We start from the raw sequence: 21,506 nt of genomic DNA on the forward strand, positions 1-21,506 counted from the left end.
TGACTTCAGGTAACTACATCTTTGAGCCTCATTTCCCCATCTGTAAGTAACAGCTGCCTCTTCATAAGAGTTGCCAAGAAGATTAAACAACTTGACACAAGTCCACACTCCCTTCTCTGAAACCCCTGGAGCCAGATGTGCTTTGGAATCCAGGACATTTTGGGTTTTAGAAAGGTAATACTGTGCAGATTACATTCCCGGGGGGTCTTGTACAATACCCTGTAATCAAATACATGAATACTCTACTACATGTATGAGTACTGTGAGTAGTAAGGTGTCCCTCAGTATCCATGGGAGTTTGGTTCCAGGATCCCAATGGATGCCAAAATCCTCAGATGTTCAAGTCCTTTACGTAAAAGTGGTACACCGGCGAGAATTAAAGATCATAGCCTCATGCCACTTCAAGTCAAGTTTTGTGACAAACAGGTTCCTAAAAAGCTTTTGGTTGTCAGAGCTTGGTAGATTCAGAATCATGGGTAAGGACTGTGGGTGTGGATGTATCCACGCTCATCCCAATGCCCAACAGACAGCATCCTCCGCATGGCCAGATGAGTGGCTCTTGTAGAAACTCAGAGCAGAGCTTCTCTTGCCACCTCGGCCTACTGCAAGAATGTTCTGGCACTGCAGTGCCATATATACCTCCCCTCTTAAGAACTGGGACTTTTTGCCGGGCGCAGTGGCTCACGCCTGTAATCCCAGCACTTTGGGAGGCCGAGGTGGGTGGATCACAAGGTCAGGAGATCAAGACCATTCTGGCTAACACGGTGAAACCCCGTCTTTACTAAAAATACAAAAAATTAGCTGGGCATGGTGGCAGGTGCCTGTAGTCCCAGCTACTCGGGAGGCTGAGGCAGGAGAATGGCGTGAACCCAGGAGGCAGGCGGAGGTGGCAGTGAGCCGAGATTGTGCCACTGCACTCCAGCCTGGGCAACAGAGCCAGAACTGGGACTTTCCTTGGTGCCATAGAGCTCAGAGAAAACTAGAAATGATTTGGCCACAGAGACTGTCAAAACTGGCCTGGCCCTGTAGAAGCATTTTTTTGGATTGACTCAATAGTAAGCATATGTTAAAAATGTAAACTTACAAGGCAGGTCTCTATGAATAAACTACCAATTTTAATGTTTTATCCACAAAAGATTTCATTTTTGAAAATCACCACTCTATGGGTATCTCTCCTCTTTAAGCGCCAATCTAAAACACTGCTCTCCTTTTGGTAATGATTCCCATTCTTAAAAAACCCAGATGTATTCTTCCATTCAACAGGTATTTACTAGGTACCACCTAGAGCATAGATGCCAGGCTCTGCTCCCAGCACCAGCTTTCCGTGAGAGCTTCCACTCCAGATCCCTCCTCCAGACCCTTCAGGCACTCCAGTCTAGCGGCAGCTTTGCCCTAGATCAATCACCTGACCCAGCTTCCCAACAAGGAGGTGAGAGATTGACAGTAGGGAACCTATCAGGCTCAGTGTTATATCTTTAGTATCTCCCATGGGGCTCAGCACCCAGGAAGTGTTTAATGAATGGAAGAACAGACAGAGATGGGTCTGAATCCAGCTCTGCAATTTACTGGCTGTGTAGCCTTGGCCAATAACAACCTCTCAAAGCCTCTGTTCCCCTGTGTATAAAATGACAATAAAAAGCACTTTATAGGGCAATGATAATGATTAAATGAAGCACTTTCACAATATCACCTGCACTGCAGGAAGTGCTCAGTAAGGGGTAACTGAACAACTGGCCAAGGACTCAGTAGGTGCTCCAGGGCCTGGGCTAGGGCTGGGCCAGGGACTTACCTTGGCAGTGCAGGTGGCCCTTAGTGGCTCAATGAGTCGGTCCACCCTCTGCAGGACAGGTGCAGGACACAGGGTGGCCAGCCGGGCAAGCATAATGAAGGTCAGCATCTGCCCAGAGGAAGGAGACAGGAGACAGTTCTTAGTGAAATGGTGCAGGAGCAAGAGAAGCAGCCAGCCCTGGGAAAGAGCAGAGGCCCCACACCCGAAACCTGACGCCCAAGTTCAGACCACCATGAAGTCCTGCCAGAGTCTCTCCCTCTCTGGGTCTGTTTCCTCAAATGGTGACACTTTCTTTGCCAACTACACTTGGCTGACCCAAGGAGGATCAGATAAGCACCAGGAAGGGAGTCGTACTCAAGCTCCGATGCGCACCAGTCAGGCAGATGCTGGGGATGAGTGAAGGGGGCTGCTGGGGCAGCTCTGGCTGACTGTGGCCAGGTGGGAATGCAGACATGTGACTTGGGGCCACTGAAATGTTTTCAAAAGAAATCCCGATTTTCATGTAAAAAAAAGTCTCGATTTTTATTATTTATTTTTTTATTTTTTTTTATTTTTTTTTTTATTTTTATTTTTTTTTTTTGAGACGGAGTCTCGCTCTGTCGCCCAGGCTGAAGTGCAGTGGCCGGATCTCAGCTCACTGCAAGCTCCGCCTCCCGGGTTCACGCCATTCTCCTGCCTCAGCCTCCCGAGTAGCTGGGACTACAGGCGCCCGCCGCCTCGCCCGGCTAGTTTTTTGTATTTTTTTAGTAGAGACGGGGTTTCACCGTGTTAGCCAGGATGGTCTCGATCTCCTGACCTCGTGATCCGCCCGTCTCGGCCTCCCAAAGTGCTGGGATTACAGGCTTGAGCCACCGCGCCCGGCCAAGTCTCGATTTTTAAATGTTGACACCTGATTTCAAAACCAAACAAAAACTTTGACACCAACTAAACATGACTGCAGGCCTAGATTCAGCCTGTGGGAGAATAACTGTCACATCTTTTGGAAATGGTCAAGTCCTCACAAAAAAGCCTTGCACAGCATAAAGAGTGGTTGTCTGAAATCCCCACGCCCTACCCATCCCCACATGCTGACCCCTACACCCACAGCAAAGGAAGAGGCCCAGCCCACGGCAGCGAGGAGCAGCAGTGCCGGACTTCATGAGCTATGACTCTTGGCTCCTCCACGACCCTGTGCCCTCCAACTAGACAAGATTCCCTGTCTCCCCTGTGAACTGGGCGGTGTTCACTCCCTCTCACTTGAAGACTTGATGATGCAAGGCTGTGGGCTCTGTCGCTGTCACACCCACCCTCCTCACCCCAGGGGGTGGTAACAGAGTGGGCTCCAAGGCTGCACTGGTGCCTAGGCCCTGTCCTGTGGTCCTGAGGGCAGGCATGAGAGGATATGGCCAGACTGGACGGAAAGAACAGACTTGCTCGATCCTGAGAAGCTGGAGCTTTGGGGCCAGCCCAGAACTCCTCACTCTGTGTTCTGGGGTGTTCTGGGCATCTACTGAGCCCCACAAGATGCCTAATACCAGGCACACCCAAATGAGAGAAGCTGAGTACACCCCTCCCGCCTGGAGCCTTCCCTGTGGTGGAAAGTCCTGTTCAGCTTTGTGCGCCCCATGATTTTCCACTAGTTCTCATGGCATACACTGGAAAACCCAACCCCCTTTCTCAACCAAGACCTTGGGGCTGGAACCCAGAGAACTTATGTTGTTTCTTCTTCTCTCTTTCTTAGGGGTTGGCGGGAAGCAAGTTTAAAGCAATAATAAAGCCAAAGAGGAAACAGGCAGACAGGGAGTGCAGGAAGGAGCATCCCTGGAGCTCCAAGTCTGCAGTGGTCAGAGGCACACCCACTGCAGGAGGTGCAGCCTCACCACGTGCATCAGATGCTCTAGCAGGAGCACGCACTCCACCGTAGAAGCCCAGCGATCACACCATGGGTCAGTAATGCACCAGGGTGTTCACAGCAGCACTGTCTGTAATAGTGAAAATGTGCAAACAACCTACATGTGTAGCAGTGAGTGCAACAGAAATGGGAACTCCCGCAGCTGTGAAATATGACAGGACTGATACATACTGAAAAGCAAAGCAAAAAACATACAGTAAATGTAAGTTAAAAGACTGGGGGAAAAACAGCATGTGTGGTGTGATCCCATTTCTAGAAAACAGATCTCATACACTCATTTCCACAGCTTTCAGAGCAGGGACCCCACCTCTCACACTGACCTCGGCGTGGTGGCACCCACTTCATATGGATTGACTAATGAATGAGGGTCTATGTGCATCATCCCAGGAAACACAGAGACTGACAGCAGGCCTCGCTGGGTGGGGGGAAGCTTTTGGATGATTATTACTCGCTTCTTTGTTTTCATCAATCTTTTAAAACAAGTATGGGTTACTTTTGATTACTTTGTATTACTTTTTCATTATAAATAAAAAGTGACTCATGCTTACAGTACATATTTTTTAAAGTTGTAATATGGGACCGGGCATGGTGGCTCACGCCTGTAATCCCAACACTTTGGGAGGCCGAGGTGGGTGGATCACCTGAAGTCAGGAGTTCCAGACCAGCCTAGCCAACATGGTGAAACCCTGTCTCTACTAAAAATTACAAAAATTAGCCAGGCGTGGTGGCACACATCTGTAATCCCAGCTACTCAAAGAGGCTGAGGCAGGAGAATCACTTGAACTCGGGAGGCGGAGGTTGCAGTGAGCCAAGATGGCACCAATGTACTCCAGCCTAGGCAATAAAGTGAGACTCCATCTCAAACAAATAAATAAAAATTTAAAAATAAAGTTGTAGTATGGCAGTTCCTTAAGACATTAAACACAGAATTGCCCTATGATCCAGCAATTTCACTTGTGGGTAAAGTGAAAAGAACTGAAGGCAGGATTCCAAAGGATATTGGAACACCTAGGTTCACAGTCACATTACTCATAATAGCCAGAAGCTGGGAACACCCAAATATTTGTCCAGCAATGGATGAGTGGGTAAACAAACTGTGGTCTGTACATACAACAGACGGAAATTCTGATGTGCTGCAACATGGATGAACCTTGAGGACATCAGACTAAGAAGTGAAACAAGTCGGTCACAAAAGGACAAATACTGTATGATTCCACTCACAAGGGCAGAATCCTAGAGTAGTCAAATTCATCGAGACTAGTGTTTAATGGGTGCAGATTTCAGTTTGGGAAGGAGAAAAGAGTTCTGAGATGGACAGTGGTGATGGCTGCAAAGCAATGTGAATCTGCTTAATGCCACTGCACTGTGCACTTAAAAACAGTGAAGACAGGGCCTGGCACCGTGGCTCACACCTGTAATCCCATCACTTTGGGAGGCCAAGGCAGGCAGATTACTTGAGGTCAGGAGTTCGAGACCAGCCTGGTCAACATAGTGAAACCCCGTCTCTACTAAAAATACAAAAAAAATTTAGCTGGGTGTGGTGGTGGGCACTCCACCACTTGGGAGGCTGAGGCAGGAGAATCGCTTGAACCTGGGAGGCGGAGGCTGCAGTGAGCTGAGATCATACCACTGCACTCCAGCCTGGGTGACAGCAAGACCCTGTCTCAAAAAAAAAAAAAGTGAAGATAGTAACTTGTATTATTAATATTTCGCCACAATTAGAAATGATTTCTATTATATATGTGAATAAACTTTAAAATTTTTAAAAATGATATAGAAAGATATAAAATGAAGAAACCGAAGTCTCCGCACTGTTCTACCAGCCCCAGCCTCATTCTCTCTGGTAAGAAAATGGCCCTAACTTCTGGAACTAGCTCTTGCCACTCAACAGTGGGGCTTGGAGCTCCTTCAGGTCACAACATGAAGAGATGCAGCCTGCTCCTCAATGCTGCTAGTATTCCACAGCTCAAAGTGCCCTGCTGGGTCAAAAGTTTCATCTGGGAATTTATTTATTTATTTATTTATTTATTTATTTATTTATTTATTTATTTATTTTGAGACAGGGTCTCACTCTGTTGCCCAGGTTAGAGTGTAGTGGTGCGATCACATTTCACTGCAGCCTCAACCTCCTAGGCTCAAGCCATCCTCCTGCCTCAGCCTCCCAAAGTGCTAGGATTACAGGCATGAGCCACCACACCTGGACAATTTTTTTTTCTGGTTGCTGCCAAACCATCCTCCAAACAGCCTGCCCAGTGTAGACTCCCACCAAAGGTATCTGAGGCACAGGTTCCTTTTCTTATCAGAAAACAACAATGCCGCTATCTTCACTGGGTGCCTGGAGTAGCGAGCAAGGACAAACAAGCATGGCCCCAGTGGTGCCTGACTATCACTTGATACAGGGGCACATAGGTCTGGCAGGGGCTTGGTCTTACCCGGATGTCGTAGTGGTCCTTCAGCCCGTCCTCCACATGGTTCAGGAACTCACAGATATCCAGCTGGCCCAGGCAGCTCTCAAGCAGTGAATACATGCACTCAAAGGCCGCCTTCCGCACGTCCAGCCCATCGTCCACTGTATGTTTAAAGGGACCCATTTCCACCTGCAGGAGAGATGAAGGTTGGGGATACGGCCCCAGGGTGTAAGGACACCTCTTGTAGTTTCTGCTATAAACCCCACATCTAGGCCGGGCGCGGTGGCTCAAGCCTGTAATCCCAGCACTTTGGGAGGCCGAGACGGGCGGATCACGAGGTCAGGAGATCGAGACCATCCTGGTTAATATGGTGAAACCCCGTCTCTACTAAAAAGTACAAAAAACTAGCCGGGCGAGGTGGCAGGCGCCTGTAGTCCCAGCTACTCGGGAGGCTGAGGCAGGAGAATGGCGTGAACCCGGGAGGAGGAGCTTGTAGTGAGCTGAGATCCGGCCACTGCACTCCAGCCTGGGCGACAGAGCGAAACTCCGTCTCAAAAAAAAAAAAAAAAAAAAAAAAAAAAAAAAAAAACCCCACATCTCTATTCCACACTGCACGCCGGCCCCAAATCATGCCTTATACTCTCAAGTCTCCATGCCTTTGCTCAGCCTGCAGCATCCTTTCCCCTAGGTGATAATAGTGGCAATAAGAACAATTATTCTTATAATCTACTGAGCAGGCACTGTCTGAGCGGCAGGCACTGTACTGAGTGCTTGATGGATGACGTTTCATTCAAGCATCACAAATACCATCAGAAGTAAATGTTACTGGCTGGGTACGGTGGCTCACGCCTGTAATCCCAGCATTTTGGGAGGCCAAGGCAGGTGGATCACGAGGTCAAGAGATTGAAGCCATCCTGGCTAACATGGTGAAACCTCATCTCTACTAAAAATACAAAAAATTAGCCAGGCACATGCCTGTAGTCCCAGCTACTCAGGTGGCTGAGGCAGGAGAATCTCTTGAACCAGGGAGGCGGAGGTTGCAGTGACCTGAGATCGCACCACTGCACTCCAGCCTGGGTGACAGAGCGAGACTCCATCTCAAAAAGAAATATTATTGATCTCATTTAACAGATGAGGAAACTGCATTGGGCAGGTTAATTAACTGGGTTGGACAGGTTAAGGATACACTGCTTGTAAGTGGCTGAACTGGAATTTAAAACCCAGGTAGGCTGGGCATGATGGCTGTCCTCCCAGCACTTTGGGAGGCTGAGGCAGGAGGAATTTTGAGACCAGTCTGGGCAACATGGTGAAACCCCATCTCTACAAAAAAATACAAAAAATTAGCTAGGTGTGGTGGTACACGCCTGTAGTCCCAGCTACTCAGGAGGCTGAGGTGGGAGGATCACTTGGGCCCAGGAGGTTGAGGCTGCAGTGAGCTGTGACTGTGCCACTGCACTCCAGCCTAGGTGACACAGCAAGACCCTGTCTCAAAAAAACAACAAAAAAGACACCCAGGTCTTTCTGAAGCTTTCAACCATGAAGCCCTGTTTTAATGGTAAACACCTTTTCACCCTTCAAAGCTCAGCTTAAAGGGCCTCAATGCTGCTAGTATTCCACAGCTGAAACTTATTAAATCACCTTTAACCTTTGCCCCTTGAATCCTTACTTTACCAGGTGGGCTCTAAGTTAAATGCATTCTTGGTGTATGATGGGATTATGTCACAATAGGTCCATCATAAGTTGGTTTCCAGAGGCAATCCCATCATAAGGTGAGGAGCCTGCTGAACGCTACTGCTTTTGCACCATTGTAAAGTCGAACCATTGTAAGGAGGGGGCTGTCTGTAATCAGCAGAGTGGGCATCTCTCTCCTTTAGGGGGCCATGATGAGCTCCTTGGTGGCAGAAACCAAATCAGGTTCAACCCTGAGTCCTGGCACTTGGGCTCAGCGCAGATGCTCAGTGAACACCTGCCAAACGTCAACGTTTACTGGGTGCTGGTTGTGTGCCTGTGGTGGTTCTAAACACTTACAGGACCTCGCTCACCGAATTGTTGCAGCAACCCTACGACACAGACAGAGTTAGCACCCTCATGTGCTCACGAAGAGAAACTGAGGCTCAGAGAGGATCAGGTTGCCCTGGCTGGGGTCACATAGCTGGGAGTCAGGGCAGGACTTGACCCAGGGCATGTGGCCCCAGCACCTACTCTGATGAGATAATAATGCCCTACCAATGAGGCATGAGAGGTGGCATCACCCCCAGCTTCCCCAGGGTCCCCAGCTCTGCTCCACACCTCTCGGATGAGGTCCCGGCGGATCTTTGTCTCCTGGTAGAGGAGGGGCAGGATGTCATCCAGCAGGTCCCGGACTAGCGAGGGCTTGTTGTGCACAGCTGAGTTGAAGAAAGCCAGAGTCGCACGGCGCACGTTCAGATCTGGGTCCTGCAGGCTCTCCATGAACTCTCCTGGCAGAAGAACATGAGGGGTACGGGGGATGCATAGCCACAGCACAGTCACCCCCCTCACCGCCCTGGCCATCTGGTTACTGTGCATGTGCAGAACTCGCTGAATGGGGGTAAGCTGGGAGTGGTGAACATGTACTTTGTGCCAGGCACAAACAACCCTTCAAAGACCAGATAAGAATGTGGGCTCGAGGCTGACCTGGCTTCCATTCCAGCTCTACTAATTAACTGTGGGGCCTTGGAAAGCCTCAATGTCCTCATCTGTAAAATGGGAGTCATAAGAGAACCTATGCTATAGGACTGTGCTTACAATTTAAAATGTGGTGCCTCAGCATTATCTTGAAAAAAAAAAAAAAGAAAAATTTTTTAATGTGGTAATGCATGGAAGGCACATAGCAGAGTGCCTGGCACAGAGCATGAACTCTGTGAATGTTAACTTGGTATCACAGGCGAGGTTCTTAAAGATCAGAGCGGTCAAGTCACCAGCACTTCTCAGGATACTCCTTTTTGCACAGTGCTATCTTTTTGTTTTGTTGTTGAGACAGAGTCTCACTCTGTTGCCCAGGCTGGAGTGCAGTGGTGTGATCTCGGTTCACCGCAACCTCCACCTCTCAGGTTCATGTGATTCTCCCGCCTCAGCCTGCCAAGTACCTGGGATTACAGGCACACACCACCATGCCCGGCTAATTTTTGTATTTTTAGTAGGGACGGGGTTTCACCATGTTGGCCAGGCTGGTCTCGAACTCCTTACCTCAAGTGATCCGCCCACCTTGGCCACCCAAATTGCTGAGATTACAGGCACGAGCTGCTGCGCCCAGACTTGTACAGTGCTATGATTTGAATGTCCCCACCAAAACTCATGTTGAAACTTAATTGCCATGGTAATAGTATTGAGAAGTGATTAGGTCGTGAGGGTGAAGCCCTGAGGCATGGATTAATGCCGTCACTACAGGAGTGGGTCAGTTTTCATGGGAGGGAGCTCCTGTTAAAGGAAAAGCTCAGCCCCCATCTCATCTCTCTGTCTCCCATACTCACTTCTGCCCTCCCTTCCACCATGGGATGGCCCTCACCAGATGCTGGCGCCATGTTCTTGGACCTCTCAGTCTCCACAACTGTGAGGAATAAATTTCTCTTCTTTATAAATTACCCAATCTGTAGTATTCTGCTATAGTAGCAGAAAAGGGACTATGACATAGAGTTTAAACTTAAAAAAAATTTTATTATTATTATACTTTAAGTTCTAGGGTACATGTGCACAACATGCAGGTTTGTTACATAGGTATGCATGTGCCATGTTGGTTTGGAAAAAAAAAATTTTTTTAGAGATAGGGGGGTCTCACTATGTTGCCCAGGCTGGTCTCAAACTCCTGGACTCAAGTGATCCTCCTGCCTCAGCCTCCCAAAGTGCTAGGATTACAGGCATGAGCCACTATGCCCAGCCATTACAGTTGAAACATTTTAGAATTGTTAATGTTTTATATATTTAATAAAGAAAATCAAGGATGGGGGAATCCCTAAATATAAAACCAAAACGCAAAAAACTATTTATTTATTTATTTATTTATTTGTTTGAGTCAAAAAGACAGTCTCGTTCTGTTGCCCAGGCGGGAGTACAGTGGCACGATCTAGGCTCACTGCAACCTCCATCTCCCAGGTTCAAGCAATTCTCATGCCTCAACCTCCCAGGTAGCTGGGATTACAGGCGTGTGCCACCACACCCGGTTTTTTTTTTGTTGTTGTTGAGACAGAGTCTCGCTCTGTCGCCCAGGCTAGAGTGCAGTGGCGCGATCTCAGCTCACTGTAAGCTTCGCCTCCCAGGTAAGCTCCGCCTCCCAGGTTCACGCCATTCTCCTGCCTCAGCCTCCCGAGTAGCTGGGAGGGACTACAGGTGCCCACCACCACACCCGGCTAATTTTTTGTATTTTTAGTAGAGACAGGGTTTCACCATGTTAGCCAGGATGGTCTCAATCTCCTGACCTCGTGATCCACCCGCCTTGGCCTCCCAAAGTGCTGGGATTACAGGCATGAGCCACCATGCCTGGCCTATACCCAGCTAATTTTTATATTTTTTGGTAGAGATGGGGTTTTGCCAGGACGGTGTCTAACTCCTGACCTCAGGTGATCCTCCCGCCTCAGCCTCCCAAAGTGCTGGGATTACAGGAGTGAACCACCGTACCCGTCCTCAAAAACAAACAAACAAAACTGTATTTAAAATGATCCACGTAACCACCCAGGTTATGAAGGGGAAAACAAACCAACCACTTTGAGTATTTTGACTAGCTGTCCTCTAGCGGAAGACAAAAAAACTACCCATGAATATTAATTTTCACAGAGATAAGAGTCAGCAATTCTCAGACTACTTTCTGTGTATTTCAGGATTAAGAAAATAAATATCTTGTAGATAATGGGAGCTGGGTTTCTTACTGTAAGAGAAAGGAGTTACAGATATGGAAAGGGGGCTAGACTACAATAGGAAGCAGCTATGAACTCAAGATTTTCAAGATAGGTGGGTAGGTAGGTAGAAGAGAGGGAGGAGAAAGAGGGACAGAAAGAGAGGCAGGGAGGGAAAGAAGGAGGGACAAAGAAAGATGTGGATGAATGTGTATCTGGAAGCACAGATATGCACGTGCATGTTTGTCTCTGCATATAGACATGCATTTCCTAGTTCCGTCTGCTGAGAGGGCCTAGAAGCAATGAGGCCCCAATAGCAATAGGCACATCTAGTGTCCAGATCTTGGATTCTAAATACCATTCTCCACTAAAAGGAATCAGGACTCCTTGGAGAAATGGCTGATTCCAGGACTGGTGCAGAAAAGGTTTGCGATGAATCTGGAGCATCTCATCGTGCCAAAAGCAAGGATACACTTAAAAGAATGATGGAGGCTGGGCATGGGGGCTCACGTCTGGAATCCCAGCACTTTGGGAGGCCAAGGTGAGTGGATCACTTAAGCCTAGGAGTTCAAGACCAGCCTGGGCAACATAGCAAAATGCTGTTTCTATAAAAAAAAATTTTTAAAGTAGACAGGCGTGGTGGCTGGCGCACATCTGTAGTCGCAGTTACTAGGGAGGCTCAAGTGGGAGGATTTCTTGAGCCTGAGAGGCAAGGGTTGCAGTAAGGTATGACTGTGCCATTGCCTTCCAGCCTGAGTGACAGACTGAGACTCTGTCTCTCAAAAAAAAAAAAAAAAGGAAACATGTCAATAGAAAATAGGAACCAGCTTGAAGCGCTCCCAATGGCCAAATCTGAGACAATCTTGAGCATCAAAATTAAAGACAGTAATAGGTTATAACCCACAGAATGAAGTAGGAAGAAGCCATGAGTCTCTAATGACAAATAAATTGATGAATAAATAAATAAATAAATGCAAGAGAAGAAAAAGTTCTTCCAGACAGTAGAATGCAAACCTATAACTATGGAAAGAATAATGGAACTAGAAAGTCACCATTTGGCAAATATCACAGTAATCATTGACTCAGGCAAGAAACAACCGTGGATGCTAAACATAGTGGGCAAAAAAATTGATGAGAACAAGGATGTTTACATAAAATACTTATTTTATGTACTCAAGAATTCATATTCATTCCAAAGGAAAAAAGAGAAACTTTAGAGTAGAGAGAAACCCTGGCGGTATCCATCTGAACTGGGTGATCAAAGTTACCATCGCCAGTCAGGAGACAAGCCACCTCCACGTGCCCCTGATGTGATGCACTGAGGGCAGGAAGGCTCCCAGCAGAACAGGATGCAAGCTCAGAGCCAGAAGCCTCTTCTGGGCCCCTTTCAATGGTGCCGCATTGGCTCCCAGGTTCCCCATTCTCTGTGAGAACACAGCTGTGGGGAACTGGCAAGACCCGAGTTCACATCCCCGCTCTGAGTTAGTTTCCTCACATGTAAAATGGGGCCAGTCCTACACACCACGGAGGGAGCTGTGAGCACCACTGTGATGAGGTATATTAAAGGGTCTGATGTGGTGCCTGACACAGTGAGAGCTCAAAAACAGTTCAAATGTTCTAAAGCAAACAGGAACCCCAGGTGAAATCGCTGGTGGTGCCCACCAAGGGCAGCTCCGTCACGATGGAGGAAATCAGGCAGGGGGTGGGGCACGTGCCCACCGCACTAGGGCAAGGGACAAAGTTGCTGCCGATGACATTGCTAGAACTTCTGCACATGTTCTCCAGTGTAGAACGTGGTCACATCTGCTGACCCCTTGGTCTCACACAACAGGCCCCTGGCAGATGAGGATCAACACTTTTTTTTTTTTTTCTTTAGTGGGTGGCAGTCTCCCACTGCCACCATGCCTGACTAATTTTTTTTTTTCTTTTTTTTTTTTTGAGACAGAGTCTTGCTCTGTTACCCAGGCTGGAGTGCAGTGGTACAATCTCCGCTCACTGCAACCTTTGCCTCCTGGGTTCAAGTGATTCTCCTGCCTCAGCCTCCAGAGTAGCTGGGATTATAGGTGCCCGCCATTCCGCCTGGCTCATTTTTGTATTTTTAGTAGAGACGGGGTTTCACCATGTTGGCCAGGCTGGTCTTGAACTCCTGATCTCAGGTGATCCACCTGCCTTGGCCTCCCAAAGTGTTGGGAGGTCTCAGTTCCTCTCCTCACAGTGAAGGCTGCTTGGGATCCTCAGGCCAGAAGACCCTTCAGACAGAGGGCGATCTAGTGGGCAGGGTGGCGGGGGGAGCACTCTTCCCTGCCCCACTTTAGGGCCCATAAAAGCTAAGGTATGTGAGAGGCTGGTGGTTTTCCATTCCCAAGAGTCTATATGTTTATGAAGCATCTTCTCCCTCAGTTGCCCATGGGCCTCCAGGACAACTCTAGAAGATGCAGATGATAAGAGTTTCTCACGTTCATTTGACAGATGAGGAAAGCAAGGCTTAGAGGTGTGATGGACATGCCAGGCCCACCCATGATTTAGTGGCAGTAGGGAGGCAGGGATGTGAACCCAGGCCTTTTAACTGGAGGGCCAGGCCCTGCTGCCCATCATGGGCATGCCTCCCAGGTCTCCCACTGCCCTTGGCTATTGGGTAGGAAATATCAGCCCAAGCTTAAGGACTGGGTGGGGGCACTGAACAAGGTAGGGGAGGCAGGTGCTCACCAATGAAGCTCTTCAGGAGGGGGTCAATGGGATGGGGCTGGTCCAAGATGAGGAACTTGACCGCGGTGATGACGGTGCTCCGGGTGTGTGGCCGACCTGCAGAACAAGAAGAGGTGGAGGTGAGTCAGTAAGGGGCAGGGGCCAAACCTGGATGCTTACAGGTCAGAAGGTGCAGAGGCTCCTCCCTTGCTTCCCTGGAAGACAGAACTGTACCCCCTCCCCATCTCTGGGAAAGTGCATTCTACCATTTCCCTTGGCAGCCTTGAATCTCCCCTCAATCCTTCATGCTGTAGCTGAAACAGTAGGACTGACAGTGCTTAGGTAACCACACCACAGGTTGCAAACAGGGAACCGATAACCAAGACAGGAACTGCTCCGACAAAGACCTTCCCTCAGGCCTTGGGATTTTTCAGACATGTTATCTCAATTAGTCCTAACAATGATCCTATTAATTAATAATGATAAAATAGTATTAAAATCACCAATAAAAATCATCTCTTTGACACATGAGAAAAGAGACTCAGAGAGGATAAGTTCGTGTCTAAGGCCACACAACAGATCCAGAATTCCTGGCTGGGCCCTTCCTCCTGGGCCTGCATTCTGGCTGGTGGTCAGGGGGACCTAACAGAACTCGGATCATCTCCAGGCTCGGTCACGGAGAGCTCGCTTACTTGTGCTCTGCTGCTTGCTTTCTGAGTAGAGAAGCCGAATAAAGAGGGGGAGGACATTCCCTTAAAGAAAGAAACAAATGGGTGGATGCTCCACCTGCCTGAATCTCTCCTCAGTGGCTTGCCCCTCTTGCCCCCCGCCCAACCCCCAGCACACTGCAGCGAGTGGGCTAAGGTGCTTCCACCACACAGGCTTTACGTTCAGCCTCGAGGAAAAGTTTACCAATTGGTGCTAAGGCATGAATGAATGGAAGAGTTACTGAACTCAGACTTTTAGCTTTTACCTCTTTCTCTTGCCAGCCTGACTGGCTCCCAGGAAGATTTAGGGTGGCTGATGAAGACAGGCACAAGTGAGTAAGATTAAGTGAACTGAAAACAAGAACAAGGCCAAGGACGACTGAAGGCAGGGAGGTGAGAAGGAGACTAGAAGGAAGACGTACAGAGAGCATCAGTTAGGAAGTTCCAGGAACCTACTAGAAGCAGGACACTCATCTGGCTCTAGGCTTCCCAGCAGTTGGTGGTAAAAAGGAAATGTGACCAGGTGGCTAGTTCAACAGAATATGTGGGACAGAAACAAATAGGTGTTTAGGCAAAGCAGGGCTCCTCTGCATCTTAAGACTCTCGTCTGTCAAGGTTCTTTGTGTGATGTAACAGACAGTGTCCTTGACAATGTTCTTCCATCTAGTCATGAGGCCAGACAACCGCTTCTTATGAACCCAGCAACCCAAGAAGGCCTTAACTGAAATCACTAACATACCTAGTAACAGCAGCAGCTCTCAACTTACTCAGTATTAATTACTGTAGGTACCACACAGTGTACCAAACACTGTACCTGCGTTCTGTCAACCAGAGCACCCACTGGTTCCGTAAGGGGCCAGCTGGCCAGCTTGAAGCCCACTGGCCTTTCATTCTGGGGACTCTCCCTTTCCTAGGAGCCCCACGACCCCACCTGCCTGCCTTCCACCTCCTGAAGCTAAGATACCTGGTGTGCCAAAACATGACAAACCAAAACGCCTGCCCCTCCTGGTTCCTGCCCAGCCCTCCCCAAGCCTCAGGGGCATGTCAGCCTGTCCCAGTCCATACTGACATCTGCTCATGGCTCAGGCTAGCTGAAAAGAGCTGACCCTCTGCAGGTTGCAGTCTATGGCTACTCAGAAAACTGTTTTTGTTGACCTCTGTGTGGAGCACTAAGCTACTGTCCACATCGAGGATTATGAAGTTGGCATCATGTTTTTTTGTTTTATGTTTTTTTTTGTAGAGGCGGGGTCTCATCATGTTACCCAGGCTGGTCTCAAACTCCTAGGCTCAAAGTGATCCACCCACCTTAGCCTCCCAAAGTGCTGGGATTACAGACATGTGCCACCATGCCTAGCCAACATCATGAGATTTTTAAGTGTATTTGTTGTAGGGACCTATCAAGGACTCTGTCCCTTCTATCCCACAGTCCCATAGAAGGGAGCCTTTAAGTCTCAGGTATCACTGTGTGTTCCTCTGTAGCTTCCTTGCCTCTGTCGCATAGATACCACGATTCTTGTACCCAATGACTTGAAATAGCTCACTCTGCCCCAGCTGCTTGGATGCTCAGTGACAAACTGCCCACCTCTGCGCTGGGTTGCCTTGCCCACACCTGTGTGCCTACCTGCAGCAAGCTGCTTCCGGAAGCGGGGCAGAAGGAATGAAGGGTTCACAAGGACCAGCTTCCCAATGCACTCGGCCACCACCCCCCGGGTGCCCTCCTCGGCGCCCTCGCAGCGCCGGAACAGCAGGGCCCAGATGTCCTCAGCGTAGGGCTTCAGGCTGTCAGGCTGGGCGGCCCCCAGGGCCTCCCTAAGTGAGTGCAGCAGCAGGTACTGTCGTCGGGGCTCAGCCTCGATCTGCTCCAGCAGGAAGGGCAGGAAGTCGGGCAGGCTGCCAGCACCCACACGGCCCAGTGCATACGAGGCTGCAGCCCTCACATCCTCACTGGGTGACCCCAAGGCTTCCAGGAGCACTGCCTTCAGCTCCCGCTGGGGGCCTGGCCCAGCCACCTGACCCACCTCAGCCAGCGACAGGAATGCCAGGACTTTGACCCCCGTGCTGGAGTGGGGCGACCTGGCATCGCAGACCAGACGGTTGGCTGTGCTTGCCGCCTCTTGGGGACAGGCAGCTGAGAGGGCTGCCACACACCGGGCCAATGAGTGGAACACCTGCTTGTGCAGGCCAGGCCCACCATCCACAGCCTGCTCATAAACAGGAGCAGTGAGCAGGCTGATGAGTTTAGCATAGTCCACACACGGGGGACGGGTCCCCACCAGGGCCTGCAGGAAGCCTTCAGCGGCTGCCAGAACCCCGGCTGGCAACAGGGGCGAACGCAGCAGCCGCAGCAGCTCTGAGAGCACAGGGCCACTGACCTCTACCAAAGAGGCTGGCTGGGCCTGGGTCACTGTGGCAAGGAAGTCCACAGCCAGCTGGGCCACGTGCATGTCACTCTCGTTGACCAGGGCAGGCAGCTCAGCCAGCACAGCCTGCACGGCAGACGGTGGGAGGCTGAGGCCCTGGCTCTGGGCCAGGGCATCCAGGGCTGCCAGTGTGGCCAGTCGCAAAGCCCGCTGATTCTTCCGCAGGAATGAGGCCAGAATGGGCAGTGCCTCGGCCAGGATGGGCTGTAGATCAAGCTGCAGCGGGGACACAGCCACCAGCGTAAGCGCCTTGACAGCAGGCAGCCGGGTGATCTCATTCCGCAGGCGGTCCAGGAGGAGCAGTAATATGGGCTCCAGGTCATCCCCAAGCCGGTCACCCAGGTGGCCTACAAGGTGGCCCATGCAGGAAATGGCCCGCTCCTTCACCTCCTGGTCCAGGTCAGTGGCACGGAGTCGCGCCAGGGTAACCGCAGACATCTCTCCAACATATGGCTCAGGATCCAGTATCCGAGGCCTGTCCAGCGGCCACAGGGCCTGCACCAGCTCCTGTAACACCACCAGGGCCTCAGCTGCAATCTTATAGAAAGGGTCAGCCACACAGGCCATCACAGGTGGCAGGAGGGTGGGCAAGTGTGGGTGGAAGGCCTCAGCTGGTTCAGTGCCCAGCAGCCCCTGCAGAAAGGCCAGGGCATCCATCCGGATGGTGGAGGAGCTGGAGCGGTCGGCCAGCGAGAAGATGATGCCTGTAGGGTGAGTACAAGGGTTATGAGGCCACCGCCTCTGATGCAACGCGGCCCTCCCTGGAAGCAAGGCGGGGATACCTACAGGTGCCTGAGCTGGACTGAAGCACCTAAACTCTTCTGCAGAAGTTTCCAAGAAGTCAGCGCTGACCAGTGGCCAGGGTTGAGGGAAACATGTCCAGGGAACTCATTGGAACCAGCCTTGTTCTCACTACTGGTAGTGGGAGGCCACTGGAGACTCTTGACCAGGGACTGAGCCTGGGACTGGGTCCCAGACTCTCTCAGAAATTGGAGGCTCAACTCAGGGGTGGGGTCTGGGTTCTGGAAGTGGCCCAGAACAGCAGATACCTGGTTGCACTCCAGCCTACCTGATACCAGCACAGGCATGTGCTCAGCCAGGCTGCCGGGGAGGACGCCTGCCAGCTCGGTGAGGAGGCTGAAGCATCCCTGGCGCGCCCTGATGCTCCGATCTTTAAGCTGCCGCTGCAGGGCCTTGACCACAAGGGGCACCTGTGGACAGGAGGGGGAAGTCAAGGTCAGGGACCACCAAAGAAACCTCCCAGGCTGCCCACTACCAGGAGGCTTTGCCAGACACATCCCCAGGGAGGATGCTGGCATCAAGGTATCTCCCAAGCACTCATCCCTCACTCTGTGCCAGGCTTTTGGTGACTGCACACAGACCCTTGGAGGGTAGGCAAATTTCCCGCATCCATTTTACAGGTACAGAGACACCAAGCAACTTGCTCAAGGTCACCCAGGCAGGTTGGCTGTCACTACCACACTCCAGAAGCCTGGCTGGCTCCCGCCCCCCACCCCGGGGACCCCTTCCCTTCCACAGCTGGATGTTCTCCCCAGGTGAGTTTCCAAGTCCAGGGAAACTAACAGTGAGTGGCTGGGTGGGCAAATTGGGGGTAAGGGGTGGAGGTGAAGGCACGCCCACCTGTCCACGTAGCATGTGGAGGTTGCTGCCGGTCTGGGTGGGTTCCTCCATGGCCTCCAGCCATCCCTTTGGGGGCCGCGTTTGCCGCAGCAGCACGATGTAAGCGGTGAAGACATCAGCCTTGACATTCTCCTCGCGTTCTCTGAAGCGGCGGATGAGCACAGGTGCCAGGGTGCAGTGGAAATCAGGCAGCAGGTCAGGCCGCGAGCTGATCAAGGCTGCGATGCACTTGGCAGCTGCCCGGCGCACCTTCCAGCTCATGTCATCATCATCGCTGTACTCATCCTCACTCTCTGGGGCAGGAACAAGACACACGGGGAACCCTCATCTCCCAGGACAGGTCTGCGGCTCGGGGGAGAAGGGATGGGGAGGAGAGGGAGCCGGGCACTGTGCTTCACCTTTTGCTGATCAGCTTTTATAGATACCCTACGGGGAACATTCCCCTACCTTTTAACGGGTATCTACTGTGTGCTACAGATGGGGCTAAGTGTGTCAAACCCATAATCTTATTTTAGCTTCATGATGACCTTTTGAGACAGGGATTATTTCCCCATTATAGAGGTGAGCAAATTGGGGTTTAGAGAGAGGAAGTGGATTGCTCCAAGTTAAGGAAATACTTGGAGTTAAACTAGAGTCCTCCCTGCCTGCAGACCCTTAATTGTCTGGACCGTACCAGGGAAAAAACAGACTTCCAAGTCGTCATGTAGACTTGGAGAATCAATTTGGGGCAAAAAACTCATCTTTTGGCATCAGGTTTCGCTATGTGATGTTTCGTTTACTGGGACTCCAGAAGGGAGAAGGGACAGAGCCTCCCTTTGGCCTCTTCTCTTGCCTGATCTCTGCCTCTCAAGGGTCCCGATTCCAAAGGCTTCCAGGCAGGACTAATAAAGAGGAAATGCTGGGTTTGTGTGGCTTTCTACCCCACAATCTCCCTGAAAGTTAAGGGCTCATGCAGTCTTTACCATCACCTCAGAAGTGAAGGTACTGCCGAGCCCCATTTTACAGATGACAAGACTAAGGCTCAGAGGGGGTGAGACTCTCAGGGCACAAAGCGAGGAACAGCAGAGCTGAGATTCAGGCCCACGAGGCCCAGCCCTATCACCTGCGGAGGCACTCAGGAGGCTCAGAGGAGGACAGTCTTGCCTGGGAGCGCCCCGAGGCAAAGGCTCAGAGCCAGCATGGCCTTGCCCATACCACTCTGTGGACCACTTGGACCCACAGGGTGGTGTCTGGGCAGCCACGGTGGGCCACGGCCACCGGGTAGCTCAGCAGCCATCCCCTCTGATGGACCACTGTCACCCCCACAGCAGGCCACCCATGAACACACATCTTTAGCTCCCTATTACTGACAAGTGTCCCACCTCCCTGGCTTGGCATTCAAGGCCCCCACATGCCTGTCCAATCTCATTTACCATCCTATCTTGTTCCAAGTACCCCATCAGGCTCTAAATCCATCGTCTCCATCTCTGCCCTGCCTTCAGGCCTAGCAGCATCTCTGCCCTGGAAATCTGTCTGAATGACAGACAGGACCACAGGCATAGGAGGAAAGAAGCTATCAAGTCCACCCCCATTGAGACACCTCACTCCCCTGCCAGTGCCTGCCATTCCACCATCAGGGCTTTCCTCTGCTGGGTTAAAGACATTATCTCCCGAAAGCCATTCATAAAAGGGTACACAGTGGCAGTGCAGAGGTGGGGGAGTCTGACAAACCTGGCTCCAAGGCCCAGCTATGCCAACTCCTAGTTGTGTTATCTCAGGCCACTCTCTTCTCAGTATATGTCCTTGTCTGCAACACGGGGTAATAATATCTGTTTTTCTGGGGTTTTTGTGAGGAACACAACCAGCAAATGCTCAATAAATGACAGCAATGACTACTATCATTACTGTGCTCTATGCAGTCACAGCAGGTGGGACTGGAGCTTGAGGAAGAGCTGGCATCAGGACAGGGGCACCAAATGTGACCACTGTCTTTGGCTGGGGGATCCCAAGAAGGCTGTGCTCACCTCCACCCTCCAACCCCAACGACGGGCTGTCCACCAACCTTGCTCACTGAATTCACTATCCTCTGTCTCCATCTGCTCCTCATCCTCATCACTGTCGTAGTTGTAGTTGGGGTCATGTTTTATGTACTGGAGGCAGAGGCTGGTCACGTTGGGCACGTGAGGGCCCATTTCCTTGGGGCACCTGTGGGGTAGGATGAGGAATGCTTTGCCGAATCCAGTCAGGATGGGAGTAGGGGGTAGGGCCCAACGGGAGTCCTGAAATTTTACTGCTTTGAGGCCAGCATCCCCACCAACTTCCCAAAGGAGTCCCCAGGCAATCCCACCATACATACTTCCTCAAGAAGGCCTCAAAAGCCTGGAGGCAGGACTCCCGGAGCTCATCATCATCCAGGTTGCAGAAATCCTCCACCAGGGGCACCAGGCGGTCCAGGTGAGCCCCTGCAGGGCCGGGTGGGTCACTGAACCCAAGCCAGACACTCTCATGGAGTTCCCCCAGCCTGCAGCACTCAGCCTGTCCCCGCACCTACAGCGCTGACCACTGCAGATTCAACTCAGAGGTTTCATAGTCAAGCAGATGTGGGTTCTAGCCCTGACTCTGCCACCCAACTGCTATGGGACTTTGGGCAGGTCACAACATTTCTTTGACCTTAGCTGATTTTCACAACAAGGATAATAATGTCTCCTGGGCAGAGATTTTGTGAAGATAAATTATATAAAAATAAATAGCTGGCTGGGCGCCGTGAGTCACGCCTGTAATCCCAGCACTTTGGGAGGCCGGGGCGGTCAGATCACAAGGTCAGGAGACTGAGACCACGGTGAAACCCCGTCTCTACTAAAAATACAAAAAATTAGCCAGGCGCGGTGGCGGGTGCCTGTAGTCCCAGCTACTCAGGAGGCTGAGGCAGGAGAATGGCGTGAACCCGGGAGGCAGAGCTTGCGGTGAGCCAAGATTGCACCACTGCACTCCAGCCTGGGCGACAGAGCGAGACTCAGTCTCAAAAAAAAAAGATAAATAGCTTAGGCCAGGCGCAGTGGCTCATGCCTGTAATCCCAGCATTTTGGGAGTCCAAGGCAGGTGGATTACAAGGTCAGGAGATCGAGACCATCCTGGCTAA

The 21,506-nt window shown here is 50.9% G+C and overlaps 1 protein-coding gene across 2 annotated transcripts in view; it reads right to left on the reverse strand.

Annotated features, from left to right (window-relative positions):
• Positions 1–21,506, reverse strand: part of CAND2 (cullin associated and neddylation dissociated 2 (putative)) — a 38,729-nt gene that overhangs the window by 1,726 nt on the left and 15,497 nt on the right. Inside the window, exons 6-14 of one of the 2 annotated variants that reach the window (XM_025377006.1) lie at positions 20,724–20,829; positions 20,430–20,572; positions 18,389–18,681; positions 17,817–17,958; positions 15,949–17,451; positions 13,642–13,737; positions 8,378–8,547; positions 6,113–6,277; positions 1,790–1,897 (exon numbers count right to left, since the gene is read on the reverse strand). In XM_025377006.1, the coding sequence (XP_025232791.1) occupies positions 1,790–1,897; positions 6,113–6,277; positions 8,378–8,547; positions 13,642–13,737; positions 15,949–17,451; positions 17,817–17,958; positions 18,389–18,681; positions 20,430–20,572; positions 20,724–20,829 (2,726 nt within the window). The remainder of the gene's footprint in view (positions 1–1,789; positions 1,898–6,112; positions 6,278–8,377; positions 8,548–13,641; positions 13,738–15,948; positions 17,452–17,816; positions 17,959–18,388; positions 18,682–20,429; positions 20,573–20,723; positions 20,830–21,506) is intronic. The other variant, XM_025377007.1, reaches the window with a different exon arrangement.

Source organism: Theropithecus gelada, chromosome 2 (assembly GCF_003255815.1).
Source record: "Theropithecus gelada isolate Dixy chromosome 2, Tgel_1.0, whole genome shotgun sequence".
NCBI lineage: Eukaryota > Metazoa > Chordata > Mammalia > Primates > Cercopithecidae > Theropithecus > Theropithecus gelada.